Raw genomic sequence first — 18,137 nt, 5'->3', positions numbered from 1 at the left:
ATTCTACTGTAAGTCCAACAAGGACTTACATTTAAAACTCGGCAACAAATCCTCAAGGCAACTCGCTGTCTTTTATGTGCACATACGAATGTTCAATCAGCTTTTGAATACAATTCAATTTGTTTAGGAAAGAAAGTTACTACTCAAGAATTGAATACAAATGACAACTGCTAAGCAAAAGAAAATTCATTCTTCAGATTACCAATTAAAAAAAAAGGGTCTAGTTAAAAATAGCACAGTATTGACATCATTAATAGATTCAAAGATTCATATATTTTACGTGTCTAAGTAACATAATATCTATGATGACTCTTAAAGATTGAATATTTGAAAACATATGTGGCACGTCCTGGTCGCCACATGACAGAGAAGGAAAAATGTGTATCCTTAATAATACGTCACATCATACAACACAATAATGCAATGTGTAGCATTACCAACATAAAAGAATAAAAATAATTTATCATATAGGGACTCCAAAGACAATTGTAATACAATAATGCATATATAAAATAATTTATTAATAATAAAAATAAAAATAGGAGTGTTACTCTCCCGCCAATCAATAAGTTCCTTTGCGACAACATAACTTTGTGTTAAACTGATCGACTAAATGGAGCCAGTTAAACATTAAAAACATTCTCATAAAAGTTTACAACTTCCATACTCCTCGAAAGTGTTTTATCAATGTCTTTGTTAAAACCAGTGTTGTATATACACTTGCTGGTCGTAAATATCGGCAACATGTATTTCATTCCATCTATATCGCCTTTACCAACTAAAATCTTTGCTTTTAATTTTTATTTATTTATTTCGATCAGTGCGATAAACAAAACCTATAAAGGTTAACTTATTTTACAAAATATAACAATTGACGCTCTTAATAATAGTGATACCTTTATAATACATATATTAAAATATAAAAGACAAAACTTACAAAATGAAAAGTGCAGAAGAAAAAAAAAAAACAAAGAAAAAAAAAAAAAAAAAGAAGTGTCACACCAATAAAGAATTGACTAAAAATCGCTTGAGGTCAACCTCACTTCCCTGGCAAAAGCAAATCTAGGTATTTTCTTCCAAAGAATAATAGATTTGTAATAGAAAATATGCTTAAAAATCTCAATCTTTGGTTTTGGTAGATAGATGGTGTTTTGAGTGAAGAGTCTCGTTTTGTGGAACAGATAGCCTTTATTTTGTATCTAGGTCGGAGTTGATAAGTTAATTGTTTTACTTAAAATTCGGTGTAGTGTAATCATATCTTTAATTGCACGTCTATGAGACAAAGTGATGAGGCCAAGGTTTTTGATTTTACCTTCGTAGTTCTTGTTATCTACCAATAAACGAAAAAACGACACAAACCTGGTTTGTACCTTTTTTAAGAAATCAATCAAGTAGCTTCTTGAAGGATTCCAGGTCTCAGATCCATACATAAAAATAAGGAGGATATTAAGTTTATATAGTTTTACCATAAACAAAGGGTCACGATTTTTTAATCTTCTTTTAATAATTCCCAGTTTACGATTGGCCTTCTCTATAATGTACAAAATATGCCTCTTAAATTTCAAATCACGAGAGATGTAGATTTGAAGTACAAGTAATAATCTACCACCTTAAGACTTGAATTGATAAACTCTTTTTTGGAGAAAGGAAACACGACACATTTATTAATATTTATAGGCATTTTTCAAGTTACAATCCAGTTAATAAATTGGGTATAGAGGTTCAATCAGAACATACGATTTTTATATAATACACTTATAAGTATATATCTTTTGAAAAATTATCTAGTAAGTCGTTGCTCTAAATGTCAAAGAGCTTGGGTCCAAGTACACTACCTTGTGGAACAGATGAACTAACGTCACTAGGCTCTGAAACAGTGGAATTCTGTATCCTATTTGTCAGCCCGGAACTAAGCCACTGTAACAACTGACCGTTTATATAGACAATTTCAAGGGAAGTTCCCCATGAGGGACTTTGTCTAAGGCCTTGCTGCTGGGACGGGCCCCAGGAATCACATCAAAATACGTGTGAAAACAAGAAGCTATGACAACATCATCTAAGATGAGTAGACCCTCATTATTTCGTATTGAACCAATCCCGTTGATAAAAGAACCTAAGTCTCTTCTTTCTGATATATGATTAAAGAGGTTTTATATTAGTGAGAGAAAGTTTTGATAGTAGCTCAATTTCATTTTTAATCCTATTTTGTCAAATAAATTGGACAACAATCTTCTCATAATTTTTGTAGCAAGTAGATTATCTCGACATAGAAACCGTCGGAAATGATCCCAAGAACGTCTTTTTTAAAGAGACAAGTCGTTTAATTTCCTTTTCCTTTTTATCATAATTAATCTTATGTACCAAGCACAGGACATAGCTACTAACAAGCTCAGTGCCTATATTTCTTATTGATGTACAGGCAATTACAACATTTTTTGGGTAGTGGGAAGAGGTAAAATATCCAACCCAGTCAATTGTGCAAAGTATTTTATTGATTGAGAGATAACCACCCTTAGTAAAATCGAAGTATCCTCTAGAGCTGCTATTTTTTTTATAAGTGATAGTTTTAGTGGTGGAAATTAAGATTGGATAATGATCATTCAACTCTTTAGTGTTAAGAGTAGAATTGGAGGAGGAGAGCACCAGATCCAAAATATTGCTCCGAGAGTGAGTAGCTTCACTGACTTATTGTTACAGGAAAATATCTTGAAAAATTTCTATATACAGCCTACTTGATCCAAGATAGGCTATCAATATTAAGAAGGTTGAAGTCTCCACAAATGATTGTTTCAGAACGAGTTGATCTTAGATAAGTATAAATTAATTGGTCTTCATTGTGCTTGAGTTCTTTTTATTGCAAAAATATTTTATAAAATTAATTATTCCTTCCTCATTCCAGTTGGTCCGACTTAGAATAGTTCCGCCTTATAGTCTTTTAACCCCAACGGTGTGATAATAAATTGTGAGATTAATAATTTATGTAAAATATTAGTTTAGTATGAAGATAAAAAATAATCATTTCTTTTAGTCTGGAATGCTTATGTTAATAAAACTATTAGTCTATAAAACTGACAATAAATACTCTTTAGCTTCTGATTATTATAACTTATTTAGAGTGTTACATGGAAGTTGTAAAAAAGGGCGTTTTCTAATAGTAATTTTGATGTGTATGTGAGTTAATTGAGTTTTATTTTTTCCTTAATAGTAATAGGGTAAGGCAACAGGTTAAGGCATAGAGGCAGAATATTACTCTTCTTTTCATTCTTCTTATGATTTTTCACACTCTCTAAAGGTATATAGAAATTAGTCATTATTTTGCATCCAAAAAGGCATGATTTTTTGATTTCAAAATAAAAAGTTTTCCATTGATTTGGCATTTTTTTTTTTTTTGAAAACCTTTGTGAAATTACAGAAATTAGTGTGAAATCGTGTAATTCCAGAATTACAATATTTTTATAGTATAATCCAGAATTGACCATTATGATAAGACATGACTTAGGGGATTCCATTTAGAGTATCAAACGGTATTTAAATAAAGAAAATTATTCAAAATTAAAATTCATATATTCTTTGGGTTTATTGGAATATCTTTTTTTTAATATATCGAACTAATGCTTGTTGTGAAATTCTAAATTATTATAAAAAATTAATAACAGACTAACATTAAAGTATCAATATATTACTTACAATTACAGGTGAAGGGATAAATAATTGATGTTCTCTTTATATATAATTATTTAAAACTTACTAAAAAATTAATTATGCGTTATAAATTAGTATTGTCTAATATAAATTATTCAAATGAGATGTATATTTCCTTTGTGACGAAACTAATTTTTTCAAACTCATAAGTTTAAGGTATCTGGAAGTTGAATAGAGGCTTTTTTAGATCTTTATATTACTCCCATTATTCAAATTAATAAACCAATTCAAGCTTATCATATTGGTTAAGCAAAAACCATGAAGCACAAGTGATGTAAAATGAGTTTATTATCATTTTAAATTACAGTTAAGTAATTCATTTTTTCATATTTATTTTACTTTTGAGTTATTTTATTTATGTTCATACATAAGAAAACTATAATATACGATTTGATACATATGCAAAAACATTTTTTTAGCACCCACAGGGATACAAGTGTCCTAAGGAAAATAAACATTTAAAGCTTCCGATGAATTAATTAGAATTAAACAATGGTATAAACGTATATTTCTTAGTATACAATCAAATATATATTGGATTAACAGATTCCATCCAAAATTAAAGAGCTATCAAGGTATTTAGGATATTTTTCAAAATTTTTAAATGATAATATTCAGTTGCTTACGAATTATTGATAACTCTTTTTCGATTTATCATCATAAAATATGAAATACAGTTTGACATACTATCTATAAAATAAATAAAAATGGTATAGAAAAAGAGTAGTACATAGTCAATAATAAATTTAGCGGATACAGGTGTTCCCTGTGTGCCATAGGTCTTATTACTCGTCGGAAGGCCTCATACTCATATTAAATGTTTGTTGTGGTCTTTTCACTCACTCTGAAGACAAGTAATCTCTCATGTGAAATTACAATTGAAGAAACATATAGGATACCACTAAAAACTCTATAAGATAACTTTTTTATCATTTGGAGACAAAATCGGATTAATAGAACTAAGACATATTTGTTTCCTAATAAAAATCCAGCCATCTTCGTCTCCCAACAATTTTGATAGCTGACACCTACCATAAAGATCTAATATACCAAGTTTTCAGGATATAGAGAGTAAGTTAGAAAGAGTATTCCGTCCTTAGTTTTATGTTACACAACATTTTTTATTATTTAAGTAATGCTGCTGTTATAGTTGATCTAGGTGACACGCTTTCTTTTATCAATATACCGAAGTCTCGTTTTATCCCACCTTCTAAAGAAACAAAAAAGTGTAACATCTTTGAAATCAATAACAATATTTGATGCTTGATAATATTTGGGGTTATATTAAACAACTATAGAGTGCAACCAGGAAGTTTTCTGACATCAAGAAGCAAATCCAAATCCTTAATAACTTTTTACAAGAAAAGTATAGTGAAAAATGTTACCCAAAATTTTTAGCAATAATTAATAGTTATTCAATGTGACCACATCCAGCCGCTATCACAGCCTCCACACGAGGTCTAAACTTGGTACAGGTTGATACAATCTAATCGGCGGACATTTTAGCCAATTGCTTCTTGATGATGACCCTGAGCATTTACACATGTCTTTGTGGTGTGTTCCTCATCTTCCTCTCTAAAAAACTCCACATTTAAAGCTGTGGGATTGAAATCAGGACTAGAGGAGGGGCAGAAGTCAAAAAGTACTTCTTGCAAAAGTTCTGTGTCTTCAAGGCCGTATTGCTGGGGGCACCATCTTTGGTCCACATATAGTTGTTATCAGGATAGTCAAACATCAGCTAAGGCAAGCATTTTCACCTCTGGAGCTTATAGTAGGCTTCAAACCCGATATTCCGATTAGGTTTGATGAAGAAGGGATCCATTTTCTCCTGATAAGAGGCCACGACCCCCAAGCACACTGTTTGGACCGGAGGTTTTGTCCTGAAGATGCCCTGGACTTCCTCAGGTTATGTTGCTATAAATCTGATACTGTTGAATTTTGATTGATATTGGCCTACACGGACTTTAGAAATGTTTCATCTCGCTTCAAACCATTTCTTCTACTTCTGCCTTCCTTTTGATTCCTTTCCCATTCTCCTTGGCCATCCTGATGCTCAGTACTGTCTCAAGGAAATGCAGACAATTTATGAAATTCTTTTTGTATCTATAAATGCGTATAGAAGATCCAAAACCCTTTGCGTTTAGTCTTCCTGTTCACTCATTTTGTATTTGATTTTGTTCCAATCAAAACAATTCGCAAGAAAAACAACACATGTATTGGAACATTACTGGAGATGCCACCTGAAACGTTTATGATCGTTTATTTTTGACGCGGAAAATTTCCCTTCTACACCCTGTAAAAGGAAGTATATCTTAACAGTCTCTTTTTTAAATATCAGAAACAAGAGAGTTTACATTTAAGGAGACATCACTAAGTATAATAAGTTTTCTATTTTATGCAGAGCTGTTTTGATAAATTCCTCTTTTGTTGTATACTTTGCTAATCCGTCACTTTGACATCCATTCAAATGTCATTTAGTGATTTTTATAAGTGACATTAAGATAAACTGCATGTCTTCGAACATCAATTGTTGTAGAAAATAACGAAATCAAATTGTGTTTTGGATTGTCACCAGGTTACTACTCTTCAGCAAATCCAAAAAAAAGATGGTAGCGTAGAACAAATCGATTATATTAAGACTGTTCTTTGTTTAAGAGTCACATCTTTTTTCAGTGAAAAGTATCCAAAAGTAAATCCATATTCAGTTTAATAATATTTAAAGCAGATCGGATCCATTTGTCAGAACAAGTCGCAATATTTGTGAACGGGATTTGTGACTTTCTGGAATCCGGTGGATCCGGATTTTAATCTTTATGATAATCTTACAGTAATAACCTTTCCTTAAAAAAGTGAAATAATTAAACTGGAATACAAAATGCTTTCACTTCCTACAATATGAGAAAAAACAAGATAGAGACAAAAAATGTATGACTATTTTAATGGATTAAAATAATTTCATAATAGAAGAGGCTTTTTGTAGATGCTACCAAAATATATGTTTGTATATTTTCTGAAACTGGTATCATTATTCTTGAAAAAATGATATGTAAGTTAAAAATATAAAGTAAAGAGACTAATAAGTTAAGAGGCTACAAGATGTTTGAAATAAAAGTCAACAAAAACTATGCATTTGAATTATGTTCAGGATTCACGTAACATCGATCAAAAAATATCGAATATAAATACCCTTCGTAGATTATTATGGTTATGTAGTTTTAAAATAATTTTTATAATTTTTTAGAGTATAATTATGATTCAGATACTATGAACTATGTTTTTAATTTATAATTTAGGTTTCTGCGTTATTCTAAAGAAAAATACATAGCTGCAAGGATTGTTTTATTGTTTTTTAATTAACAGAGAATATATTCTATCTTACACAATTTTACAAAATATAATACACATTAATCACAAAGTTATCTGAAAGTTATATATTAATAATAAACAACAATAAATCTGCCCAAAACGTTGCCTTGTATTGAACTACATTAAAGGAATCTGAGTCAAAATGTAGCTCAGTTTCTCTCTAAAAATAATTTATAATACATTTTATCCTCATTTGAGTCCATCCAAACTCTTCGTAAATCGAATCTATCAATGACTCAACTCTTTATTCATCCTTATCAGGCTAGAATTTATATTTCTAACAACAAATGAATTAACGTTATTCTTAATACTAAATACAGATAGATCTTCTATGATATGGTCTAGTGAATAACTTTTTTGAAGGATATGTCTAACTAAAAGATAATTTTAAATATCCTTATAGTCGGATGAACTATTCAAAATAATTTAAAAAATAAACAGTTTTATTAATAAAAATAAGAAATAAGACATTTACATTGATGTAAATTTAATAGGATCTCTTTGTTACAATTCCAAAAACAGGATATTATTTATTCTTATTTTGATTATTAGTGTATTTATTTGTTTTGAAAACATATGTCCGATTAGACTCCCAAATAAATAATAAATTTAAATTTATATTTGCATAAAGCTCTTAATAGAAAAACAGTTAAAAAGATTTAAAAAATCTGAGTCATCTATGAAATTGTTTTTAGGCTCTAAAAGATCTATTATTTATAAAATATTTTTACCTACATTACTATTGCTGTTGCAAACTTGTTGCTTGATTCTTTAACAGATTAATTGTAACAACTCATTTTGGTAGCTATTTAAAGATTAATTAAAAAATGAAAAATAATATTGAGTACAAGCTCCTTATTAATACGCTTTTTGATCTCTGGGCTTGATTGGGAGTCAAATAATTGCCATACAAAACATAAACATTAAAGAATCAAGTTTATACAGTATCTGAACTACATATAAAAAATATGGCTAAAATGACCCGTAACAATAAATTGGTACAAAAAAACCTGCAGTCATTCGACGATCTTTCAAAATGTTTCCATATTGGACTCATTCCTACTTGACTTAAAATGAGAAAAAGTCATAAAAATTAATGTAAAATATGGCTTTCCAATACTTTGGTCAACACAAAAACTGACACGGATCAAATTGACCCTTGTAATAACACAAGTGTTAATGTATCTGAAAATCAAAGTTATAGTTGGATTTAGTATTAACATGTACTCGTATCTATTGTTAATTATTTGTATCGGTACGTATTAATGTAGAAAATATTATAGGGTGTGGTTTTGTTGAAGAATGATTTTATTGGGAATGAGAGAGAGAGAGACAGACGTGTAATTATCATTGACAACACCATCTGTGGTGATACACTTCTGTTTGAATACGGATAGAGAGTTTGTAGAGTTCTTACGTACATAATTATGATACATTAGTATGTGTGACGTATTCGGTTGTATAAATTCCATGATGAGGATATAATATTCAATTTTAGTTAATTTTGGATTGATTTATAATCATAAAATTATGTAAGTGTTTTTCTGCAGAGGTGTAAAAAGTGATTAAATTTTTAATCAAAAATATGATATTCAATAGAAAATCTAGTTTTCATTACAGTGATAATTACTCATATAATACATATTTTTTATTTATCACATAAATTTCACGTGTTCATCAGTTTTAATATTTAATTATCCCTATTACTAACATTATTTAAAGTTTTTATATTTTATTTTTCAGAAATGATTGTACTAATGTCAGTTTTATTTCTATCAACAACAATAGCACTGAAAGAAACCCAATTTACTCCATTCCTTGGAAAATTTTTCAAATGGCCACAGTACAAAAAATGTTTGGACTATAATTCTAGCTCTCCTCAAAACGAGTCAAATATTCCACTCATATGTCTTATGAATCTTCACGTAGTGTTTTATAATATTGGTGAGGAGCCAACACTCACCACATCTGATTTTATTTTACAAAAGTGTAAATTATCCATCCGTTCAAACGAAGAAATACTTTTTCTATATCCAATGGCTTTGCATATTGATGGAAACATATCCAGTACCAGAAAGTTTGGCCCTCCTACAACAAATGATATTGAAAATATTGGAGTAGAAATGGTACACAATAATACTATTTTTTCAATGTTTGAACTGTGGCCAAATTGGAGCATTATGTCATACAGCGATGACAGAATGACTCAGATGATGTTATATTGGTTGGAGGAAACCAAAAAAACCTTTGGTGTCAGAAATCTAAATCAAATTGGACTTCCGCTTTTAATATCAGGGATTCCAGGAAACGAATCAACAGAAAACTACGTTCTTTCAATTAAATTCAGTATAGAAAGTGAGATTCTTAAAACTATTTCTTATTTTTTCAGAATAATTGTTTTATTGCTTTGAAACATAGATTTAACCGGATGTTTGTTTATTGACTAAATTGCGCTGAGCCTAAATAAACCTAATTATGAAAATGTTATAAAAAATATTTTTAATTTGAGAGACGTAATATTTGATGTCGTCTATAAAGTATATTGTTCCTTGCTTACTGATACGTTAGAATTTCAAAAATAATATAATATTTAATAGGAGAATTCATTTTGGCTCGTATCAAAATTTACTTTTTTTTAAATAGACACTCATTGCAATTTAGCCAACATTCACATATTTACGTGTGATATGTAAATTAGCTTCTAGATTTTTACTAAATCAGATACATTAACTTAAGTACTGTAATGTATACATAAAGCTAGGGTTGCGACTTTTATTGATAAAAAGTTGGGCGTAAGTTAAAAAGAAATAAAATAATTAGTACGAGTAAAAGTATCAGTTCCTCAGACGTGTTAATTTTTATTTTCCAATAAAATGTAGCTTAAAAGCTTAAAAACAAACGGACATTGAGTAGTATTGCTTTTGGCGGGACTTTTGTTTGTCTTCTAAGAACGTTGAATATTACTCCTTAATTTATTACGCTGCTTGTATTGATTCACCCTTTTAACTAAAATAACAAAGTAAACTCTGATTAGGGAAGAAAAAAACTGCGTATCGCAGAACAGAAAGTGAAATAATAAAGTATCGTCCTCCATAATATCAGAAAAAGGGAAATCTTATATCTCAAAATTTCTGTTCTCAAAATAACAGAATTGTTACACTAACTTCTTTTAAAGCCTTAAATTAGCATAGAAATAAACAAAAGGACCAGATGTCAATTTCTGTGCGTCCTCACTCACCTCAACAACCGTTGGAACCCTACTTATACCTAATTGGTAAAGTTTTAAATATTGTAAGTATTTTCATTTTGTTAAAAAATATCTAATTTGATAAAGGTAACCCTGATAATTTGAAGAAAACAGCCTGTTATTCATTAAATTGACAGTATGATAAATAAAATAAACAAAAGTCCCACTCCGTATCAAGTAAGAATATAGACAGGAAATAAAAGATTTTTTAACTACTCAGCATTACTCATTACTCATGAGTACACACTGTTGGGGTTACAAATAAAGTTATATAATTTTAAGATTAACATCTTTATAAAATTAAAAAAAAAAAACACCTTTCAGGTTACCAACAACAACAAAAATGCAATTTTAAAAATCATTATTATGAACAACCCTATGTATAAAATATGAACTTAGTAATTGCAAGAATTTGTTTTAGCAGTCCATCTAAAAGCTGTTTTTTATTTTATTTAAAAAAAAATCACTATTCTTCAATATTATGAAGAGATAACATCATAATACAAAGTAATCCCACAATTAGTGTTGGCTCGGGAGTTATAATTATAAATCGTGGTCGGTTTTTGAGAAGAATTGAGGTTTGATATCAGATTAATTCGTGTCTACTTAGTGCAATTTATGTAAATTTCATAAAATCTCATGAGTAAAGCTGTGAAATTTGTCAAATTTCTCGTGACCATACGTTTTAAAAAAAGTATAAGTCGGTAACCTACAAAATATTAAGGCTCTTATGAATTAAATATCCCTATTCTTAAAATTTAACCGTGTTAGCGAGAAAGGGGCACTAAAGCTCTATTGTGATCTCTGGCAGCAGATATATCGTAATAAAACTCTTTTACTTATAACTTTCTTTTTGATTTAATTGATTTAGACAAGTTTTACATTCATAGTGATTGCAGCTAAGCTTACCGACTTTAAAAAAATCTGAACATTGTCTGGGCTAACTTGTCGTTTTTGCTGTCCTTTATTTTTACATACTCAGGGGAAATACTTTAAACAACTGTACCTACTACTTTATTTTTTTTTTTTTGGAAAATTGCATGGTCACGTAATTTTAAACTTTTTATCTGATAAAATGGAATGATCCCTGCATAATAAAAAAATCAAGTAAATTTTAAATTATAGATAAACTAGAAATTTAAAAAGCAAAGTCTCATTTTTTGTAGAATGTCAAATTTCTTTAACTTGTACAATTAAAGATTCTTTTTTCAATTCAAAAATATTATATATTTCTAAAAAGTATATGTTTAGTAAATATTTGAATATTATTAACTAAAAAAATCACAAAGGGTTGGAAGTGAAATTTTATCTAATGGGATAATAAATTGAATTAATTCCATTTAAAAATAAATTAAAATAGCTAATAGATATGTTATAAGAATGTGTATTGATTATGATGTGAATATTGTGTTATTATAATCCCGTACAGTACTACTAAAATGAGAAATTTAACAAAAAAAAAAATGATTTATTGTATTTTTATATCTTGTTCTGAATTGAAGAAAATGCTTTGTCAGTACAAAAAAAAAATCATAAATTTTAATTGTAATTAGTACAATATTATAATACAAAAATCATCATAAAAATTAACATTTTAAATGTTATTTTTGATCAGTTGCTTAGAAAATATATTTATCGTATAAATATTAAGCTAGCAAGGTTTTTTTGATAGTTAATAAAATGTTCTTGTTTGTCAGCCATAAAATTAAAAACTTTGGGTAAAAAAGGGTTATTTTTATCTTTATGAGGTAAAAGCAATTAGGAACAAAACATTACAATGTTTAGGTCAATTTGTTTTTCAAAATTCATTTAAAAGATCATATTTAATTCTATAAAAACTTTTTTTTGATGATTAGTATGACTTTTTTCTGTAGCAAAAATACCTGTTTTGGTACTTGGATTTATGATTCGCAATAGAACCAGTTGTTAAATTTAAGTGCTTTTTTTATATATATTTTAGATATGAAGAATAAAATTCAAGCACATATATTTCTATTTATCATTTCACAATGACGATTAATTTAATAGTTATTTTGTAATCAAATAAAACTTATATGTTGGGAAATTTTAATCTGGAACAAATTTAGACCGTAATCTCTCGGAACCCATACAATTTTCGTTTATGAAAGTGTACTTTTAGATTTAGGTGTCACAACTGTTTATATAAGGAAAAATACAAACTCATTGAGAGTTATTTTGTATATCTGATATCCTGCAGACTTTTTTTTTTGTGCCTGTGAGACGAACACATGCGAATAACTCCACATATAATGATGACATAGAGCTTTAGTTAATGTGAACAGATCCAGTGTCATACGGCAATTTTAAATTGTTTTAGTGTCTCTAAATTGGACAATTATAAACATAATTTTTTTTGAAAACCTTCTTTGACTTTTATGTTTTGTGAAAAGTGCATACCTCGCTAGATCTAAAACCCTTGGACTTATATGTGTTGTATGTCTTGGAGAAATAATCCAATAAACATGTACGTAACACTGTTGACTCCTAGCAAGCTTTCATTCACGAGGTAGTGACCAATATAGGCAAAGAGTTCCTCATCAATACTTGTCCTAGTTTCAGGGCCATGTTGGAGGCTGTGGTTAAAAGTGAAGTTAATTTACTTGAGTGATTTACTTCACTATTCACTTTTACATGTAAACGCAAAATACTTGTGAATTGCTCAATTAATTTGGGCAAATAAGTTTTAATATATATTATAGTTATATTTTACGAATTTATAATCCCCACTCTTTATATTATGAAATGATTAACCTCGGGATCTCATGTAATTAACCTAGTACGTACGTATATCATTCTGTGTTTATATTTTTTTTAGATTTACTATTATTTTACGAGAGAGAAGGACACAAAGAGCCACGTAAAGTTTTAATTTCATCACTCTTTCTCTCTCTCCCTTATTCTTTTAACTTCATCACATGTGGAAACATAGAAAAAAAACACCTGTGATCTCTAATAAGTATTATTATTAAGTATATGCAACATTTTATACGCTAACTAGCAAAGGGTTACCCGGGCTGGCTCAAGCCAAGGAGGAATGGGAAATATCATTGAAAATGGTCATTGTTATTTGTTCTGTTTAGAATACTTAGACCCCTTTGGTGCAGGCGAGCATGATAATAGTATGGTGCTTGTATAGCATAATATATTATTTATTATTGCGAATAAAAGAAAAAAAAATGATGTTATAAACGCAAAAAAACATAGGATACAAGGAAAAAATTATCTAGATGAAAAGTTTATGTATTATATTTGTCAACAATTACCCAATCTAAATTCTTAAAGAAAATTGAAAAAAACTGTTTTGTACTTTTTTTGTGAAAAAGTTGTATATATCATATATTAACAATGTTAAAAAATATTTTTGATTGCAAAAACAAAAAGTTTTAGAGAATACTGTTGTCAAAAAAATAATCAACGACCATTGCTTCATTTTTCAAATACAATATTCTAGAAATTGAAAATACTGTATTGTCTTTGTTTGTAATTTTATTTCCAAAATGAAATGTTTTTGAGGCAATTTTCCTTAAAATGGAAAAAGGAAGTTTGATGAAAAAAAGAACAAAATTAAAAAATAATTCAGAAAATGACAGATACTCAGATAAAGTCATTTTTATTTAACAAATTTATATAAAAAGGAATTTCGATACAAATTTTTACAAACTTTACTTCATGTACAGATCCCATCTTCTATCGTCTTCTTGCATTTTTTGCATCTGAAAAAATATGAAAGTGTAACTTTCACCGATTTCTATTTTTGCCGATAAAATTCTTGATTTTGAAATTTTTTGAATATTTTTTCTGAGTATAGTTGTTTTTTGAGACGCCAGTCACTTTTGATTCATAATAAAACCCTAGTATTAAACTGGTCAAGTTCAAAAAAGAACTTGCAACCATTGCAAAGTTTCAGCCTCATAGGCTCAATTTTGTTAGCCACTATTAAACAAACACAAACTGTATTATATATACAACAAGAAAAGGGGTTACCGTCGTTGCTTGGGCCAAAGTGGAAAGGAGAAATCATTTTGAAAATGGTCAAATTAATTGAGAAAAAAAAAAATATATATTCAGAAAATACTTCTACATACTAATAACATGAATGTTTGGTTATTATCGAAAAAGATCGTGATAATTTAATTATTATTCTCTTTGATCCTTCCCACTATATCAATCCGGATCTGGAAAGTAATCGACAAAGTCTCATCATAGTAGTGATGTACCAGGAGCCAAACTCGTAAATTGGTACTCGAGTTATATGAAGTAAAAAAAAAGAAACCAAAAACTTGATTCGTTAGCATAAAAAGCCAAGTGTTACTCGGAACCAGTCAAAGGCTCGAAGCTCTTCAAAACCTCAGAACTCCCGAAAACTTAGGATTTTCTTTTTCGATCCCATTATAACATTTATTTCTCCCTAGACTGACCTCCTTTGTCTGTTAAATTTCAAAACTTTTGTAAAATGTTTTCTCTTAACCGTAGTTCGTTTTTAAAGTGATCTTTGTTTAAATGTTTTAAGGCTAGAAGAAGTACTCGACATTACGTAGTTAATTAAGCGCACACGTCTTTATTGTTATAGATTAATGAATATTTCTAAATGTATGAGGGAAGGGCCGCTATTAAGCATAAATTTCAATTCGAAAAACTGATTTTCACTCTACTAGTTATAAATTCGATTGGCATATCCCTAGAAATTTAAGCTCAAACATAATTCCCATTCCACTTACAGCCTTTCAGGATAATGGTACTAAATTTGTACTATCATTCTCTTTTTTGTTTAAATAGTAGTTACATCTTGTAATGAATGTATTTGTTAAAATTATGATATGGTTTCGTTTTCGTATATTACTCGATAAATAATAATAATAAATTGGCTATTATGAATTTTAATGATGAGGAAAGTACTGGTGAAGTAAGTGACTCAAACATACATGTTTCTTTTTTCAAATATCTAGTTGAACCATAAGGTTAGGAAAGTATCAACCTTGCATATCTTATACCAGGTATACCACGTTTTAACTCAATGGAATTCATGCCTCTCCCCCTGCCAATTCTCTATCCAGTTAGAAAATGAGAGAAGATAAAGATTGCATTGTTTAAAATTTTTTACTAGATCAAGGACCGATAAAAATATTAGGATTTACCTCCTATGCAGGAAAAATATAAAATTTCCGGTGTCAACAACACGACTTCATTCAAACGCCACTAGGAAATATTTCATGAAGTCGTTTTAAATTATTTTATCGATAATAATACTACACTTTACAACTATCAGTCTTTGATTATGCCGTTAAAACAATAAGTTAGTTTTCTGGTCCTCAAAAAGAAAATGTTTGATCAAAATGCATCTATGATTCCGATTCTTTAAATAAATTTGCGAATCAAAATATGCAAAAAACTATTTTCTACTAATTTTGCATAAAAAGCTGTAAATAGCATTTGTTGGAATTTTAAAAAGGAGCACAAACCTACCAATATTTTTATTTTGTAATTGCAAAAACAAAAAAGTTACGAAAAATAATGTATCGAAAAAGTAACCCTCGATAACTAGTATTTTTTGCAAATATTTCCAACAAAAGTTCTGGAAATTGAAAATACTATATCTTTAAATTTGAGTCTAAATGTTTATGTCCAAAAATGTATCGTTTTGTGGCATTTCTTTAAAAAAAATCAAAATAGACGTTTGATGAAAAAATTTAAAAAAAAGAGAAAAGAAAGGAAAAAAAAAAATAGATAATTATTCAGTTAATCAGTTCAATATCAATTTTTATTAGTCAAAGTTATATGCAAACGAATATACTGACTAATTTCTACAAACTTTATTTTTTTTACTTATCCAATATTTTATTGGAAGTTCATTTTTTTCACCTGAAAAAAAAATGAAATCGCAATTTTCAACAATTTATTTTTTTGTCATTAACTTTTTTGATTATGATAGAATTAAGTTATTCGTATATATTTTTGATTTTTAACTCAAACCTTATCTAATCTCCTTGAGCTACAAAAAAACAATTTTTGTGTTTTTGGGTAGAGAAAAATAGACGGCCTTGTATTAGCATGGCCAAGTTCTAATGAGTGACCCAAGCAAAATTTCAGCCTCCTAGGTTCTACTTTTGGCCACCCATAAAGGACAAACACACATTCTCTCTATACAGAATACATATTATATTAAAGAAATATCCACATTTCAAAAATGTATTTGTCTTGACATTATTTTGAAATCCCCATCCTTTCAATATAACATGCACGCTCAATTGCATTAGTAATTATTATGTGAGACCATAGATAAACTCAAAAATGATTTAACGAAAAAAATACAAATTACCATACAAAAAAAAACAGATAAACTTTTGGTTAGTTAAAATATATAAATATTTTTTCTCTTATATAAGATATAAATAGTTATTTAAGAATATTGAAAATTAATTAACTTAACCTTGAGAGATTTTATATTAAAAAAATTAAATCAAATTAATATTGTTTTTCTACAAAAACTGATTAGAGGTTAGTGCATCAAGTACTGCTAGAATTCAATATGGAATTTTAATGACTTTTCTTTGTTATCTTGGGTTATTCATTGCTCTTTTGTTTAAGTTTCGAAAAAATAATAATGATTTTCTAAGAATTTAACAAGTCTGATCTCTTTTATAAATAGTAAAAATGAAAAATTATGATGACATAATTATTAATTTTTTTAAAACAATATTTTGTTTTTAATAATACACAATATATGAAAATTAGCAAAATTAAATAGTGATATTTAAATATAGTATCATTTTATTTAAAAAAAGTAGATGATATAAATATCATTTATGATGTTTTCTTCTTATTTCACCCTTGTCGATTAGACTTGCCTACCCTATTCTGAGCATTTTTACATAACATCATCAATGTTGATGTCCCCCATTTGGTGGATTCAATAACTAAGTAATTAAAGGAAATATTAAAGTAGTAAATGTCAAAAGGGGGCCAAAAGATAAAAGAACTTATATCTTACTGTCTCAAAAAATAAAAGAAGTTATATCTTACTATCTCAAAAAATAAAAGAACTTATATTTTACTGTCTCATCAAAAATTTTCCCTTTATTGCCAAGTTTTGTTACATATATATCAGATCCTAAAATGTTTAAAAGTATGTTATTACATCGATTATTCAACCTTATATACATATTGTAGATAAAAATTAATATTTACTCTTGGTAGATAAAAATAATTTTCTTTGATTATTTGTCTTTTTCTCATCACTAGTCGATCAATAAATTTTTTTTTTACAAATATAGACATTTTTAGGGATTTTCAAATTATATATTTATTATTTGGATCAAATTGAATTCAATACAGAGGTTAAGTCCTTTTTTATTCTGAAATCCTTTTGATAAAGTTTTATGTCTATTTTTTTAGAAATTTGTTTATTTTATCCAATAAAAATATTAATAATAAGCCGCAAAACTGTGTTAATTTCAACTATGATGCAATTTATGACGTTAAAAAATAACTTTTATTCATTTTTCTCATCCACCTACTATTTGGTTTATGTCCTACACAGAAAAAACCCTAGTATTCAATAATATTATCATCATAGTTGAAAATGATAAGATATACGTTTATTTAATGAAAAGGTACCAAAAATTAATGATGCAATCTGAGAATTTAAAGAATGTTTGAGAGAACAGCTGTCATGAGGTTTGTTAAATGGACTACGAGTAGCCGTGAGATGAAATACAGCAACACAAACTCAACTCTGTACCTAGCAATAATATAGGGAAGAATTAATCCGATGCCGCTCTTCACTTCTACTCTAAGTAAAAAA

General features: G+C 28.4%; 1 protein-coding gene across 2 annotated transcripts in view; it reads left to right on the top strand.

The window, feature by feature from the left end:
* Window positions 1–18,137, top strand: part of Alk (Anaplastic lymphoma kinase) — a 312,304-nt gene that overhangs the window by 44,360 nt on the left and 249,807 nt on the right. The window contains exons 1-2 of one of the 2 annotated variants that reach the window (XM_071888913.1): window positions 8,474–8,600; window positions 8,812–9,423. In XM_071888913.1, coding sequence (XP_071745014.1) covers window positions 8,814–9,423 — 610 coding nt within the window. In that variant the 5' untranslated portion in view covers window positions 8,474–8,600; window positions 8,812–8,813. Of the gene's footprint in view, window positions 1–8,473; window positions 8,601–8,811; window positions 9,424–18,137 lie in introns of those variants that run through there. The other variant, XM_071888914.1, reaches the window with a different exon arrangement.

Source organism: Lepeophtheirus salmonis, chromosome 5 (assembly GCF_016086655.4).
Source record: "Lepeophtheirus salmonis chromosome 5, UVic_Lsal_1.4, whole genome shotgun sequence".
Classification (NCBI taxonomy): Eukaryota; Metazoa; Arthropoda; class Copepoda; order Siphonostomatoida; family Caligidae; genus Lepeophtheirus; species Lepeophtheirus salmonis.
Note: the sequence above shows the minus strand (reverse complement) of the source record. Positions and strands in the feature narration are given on the sequence as shown.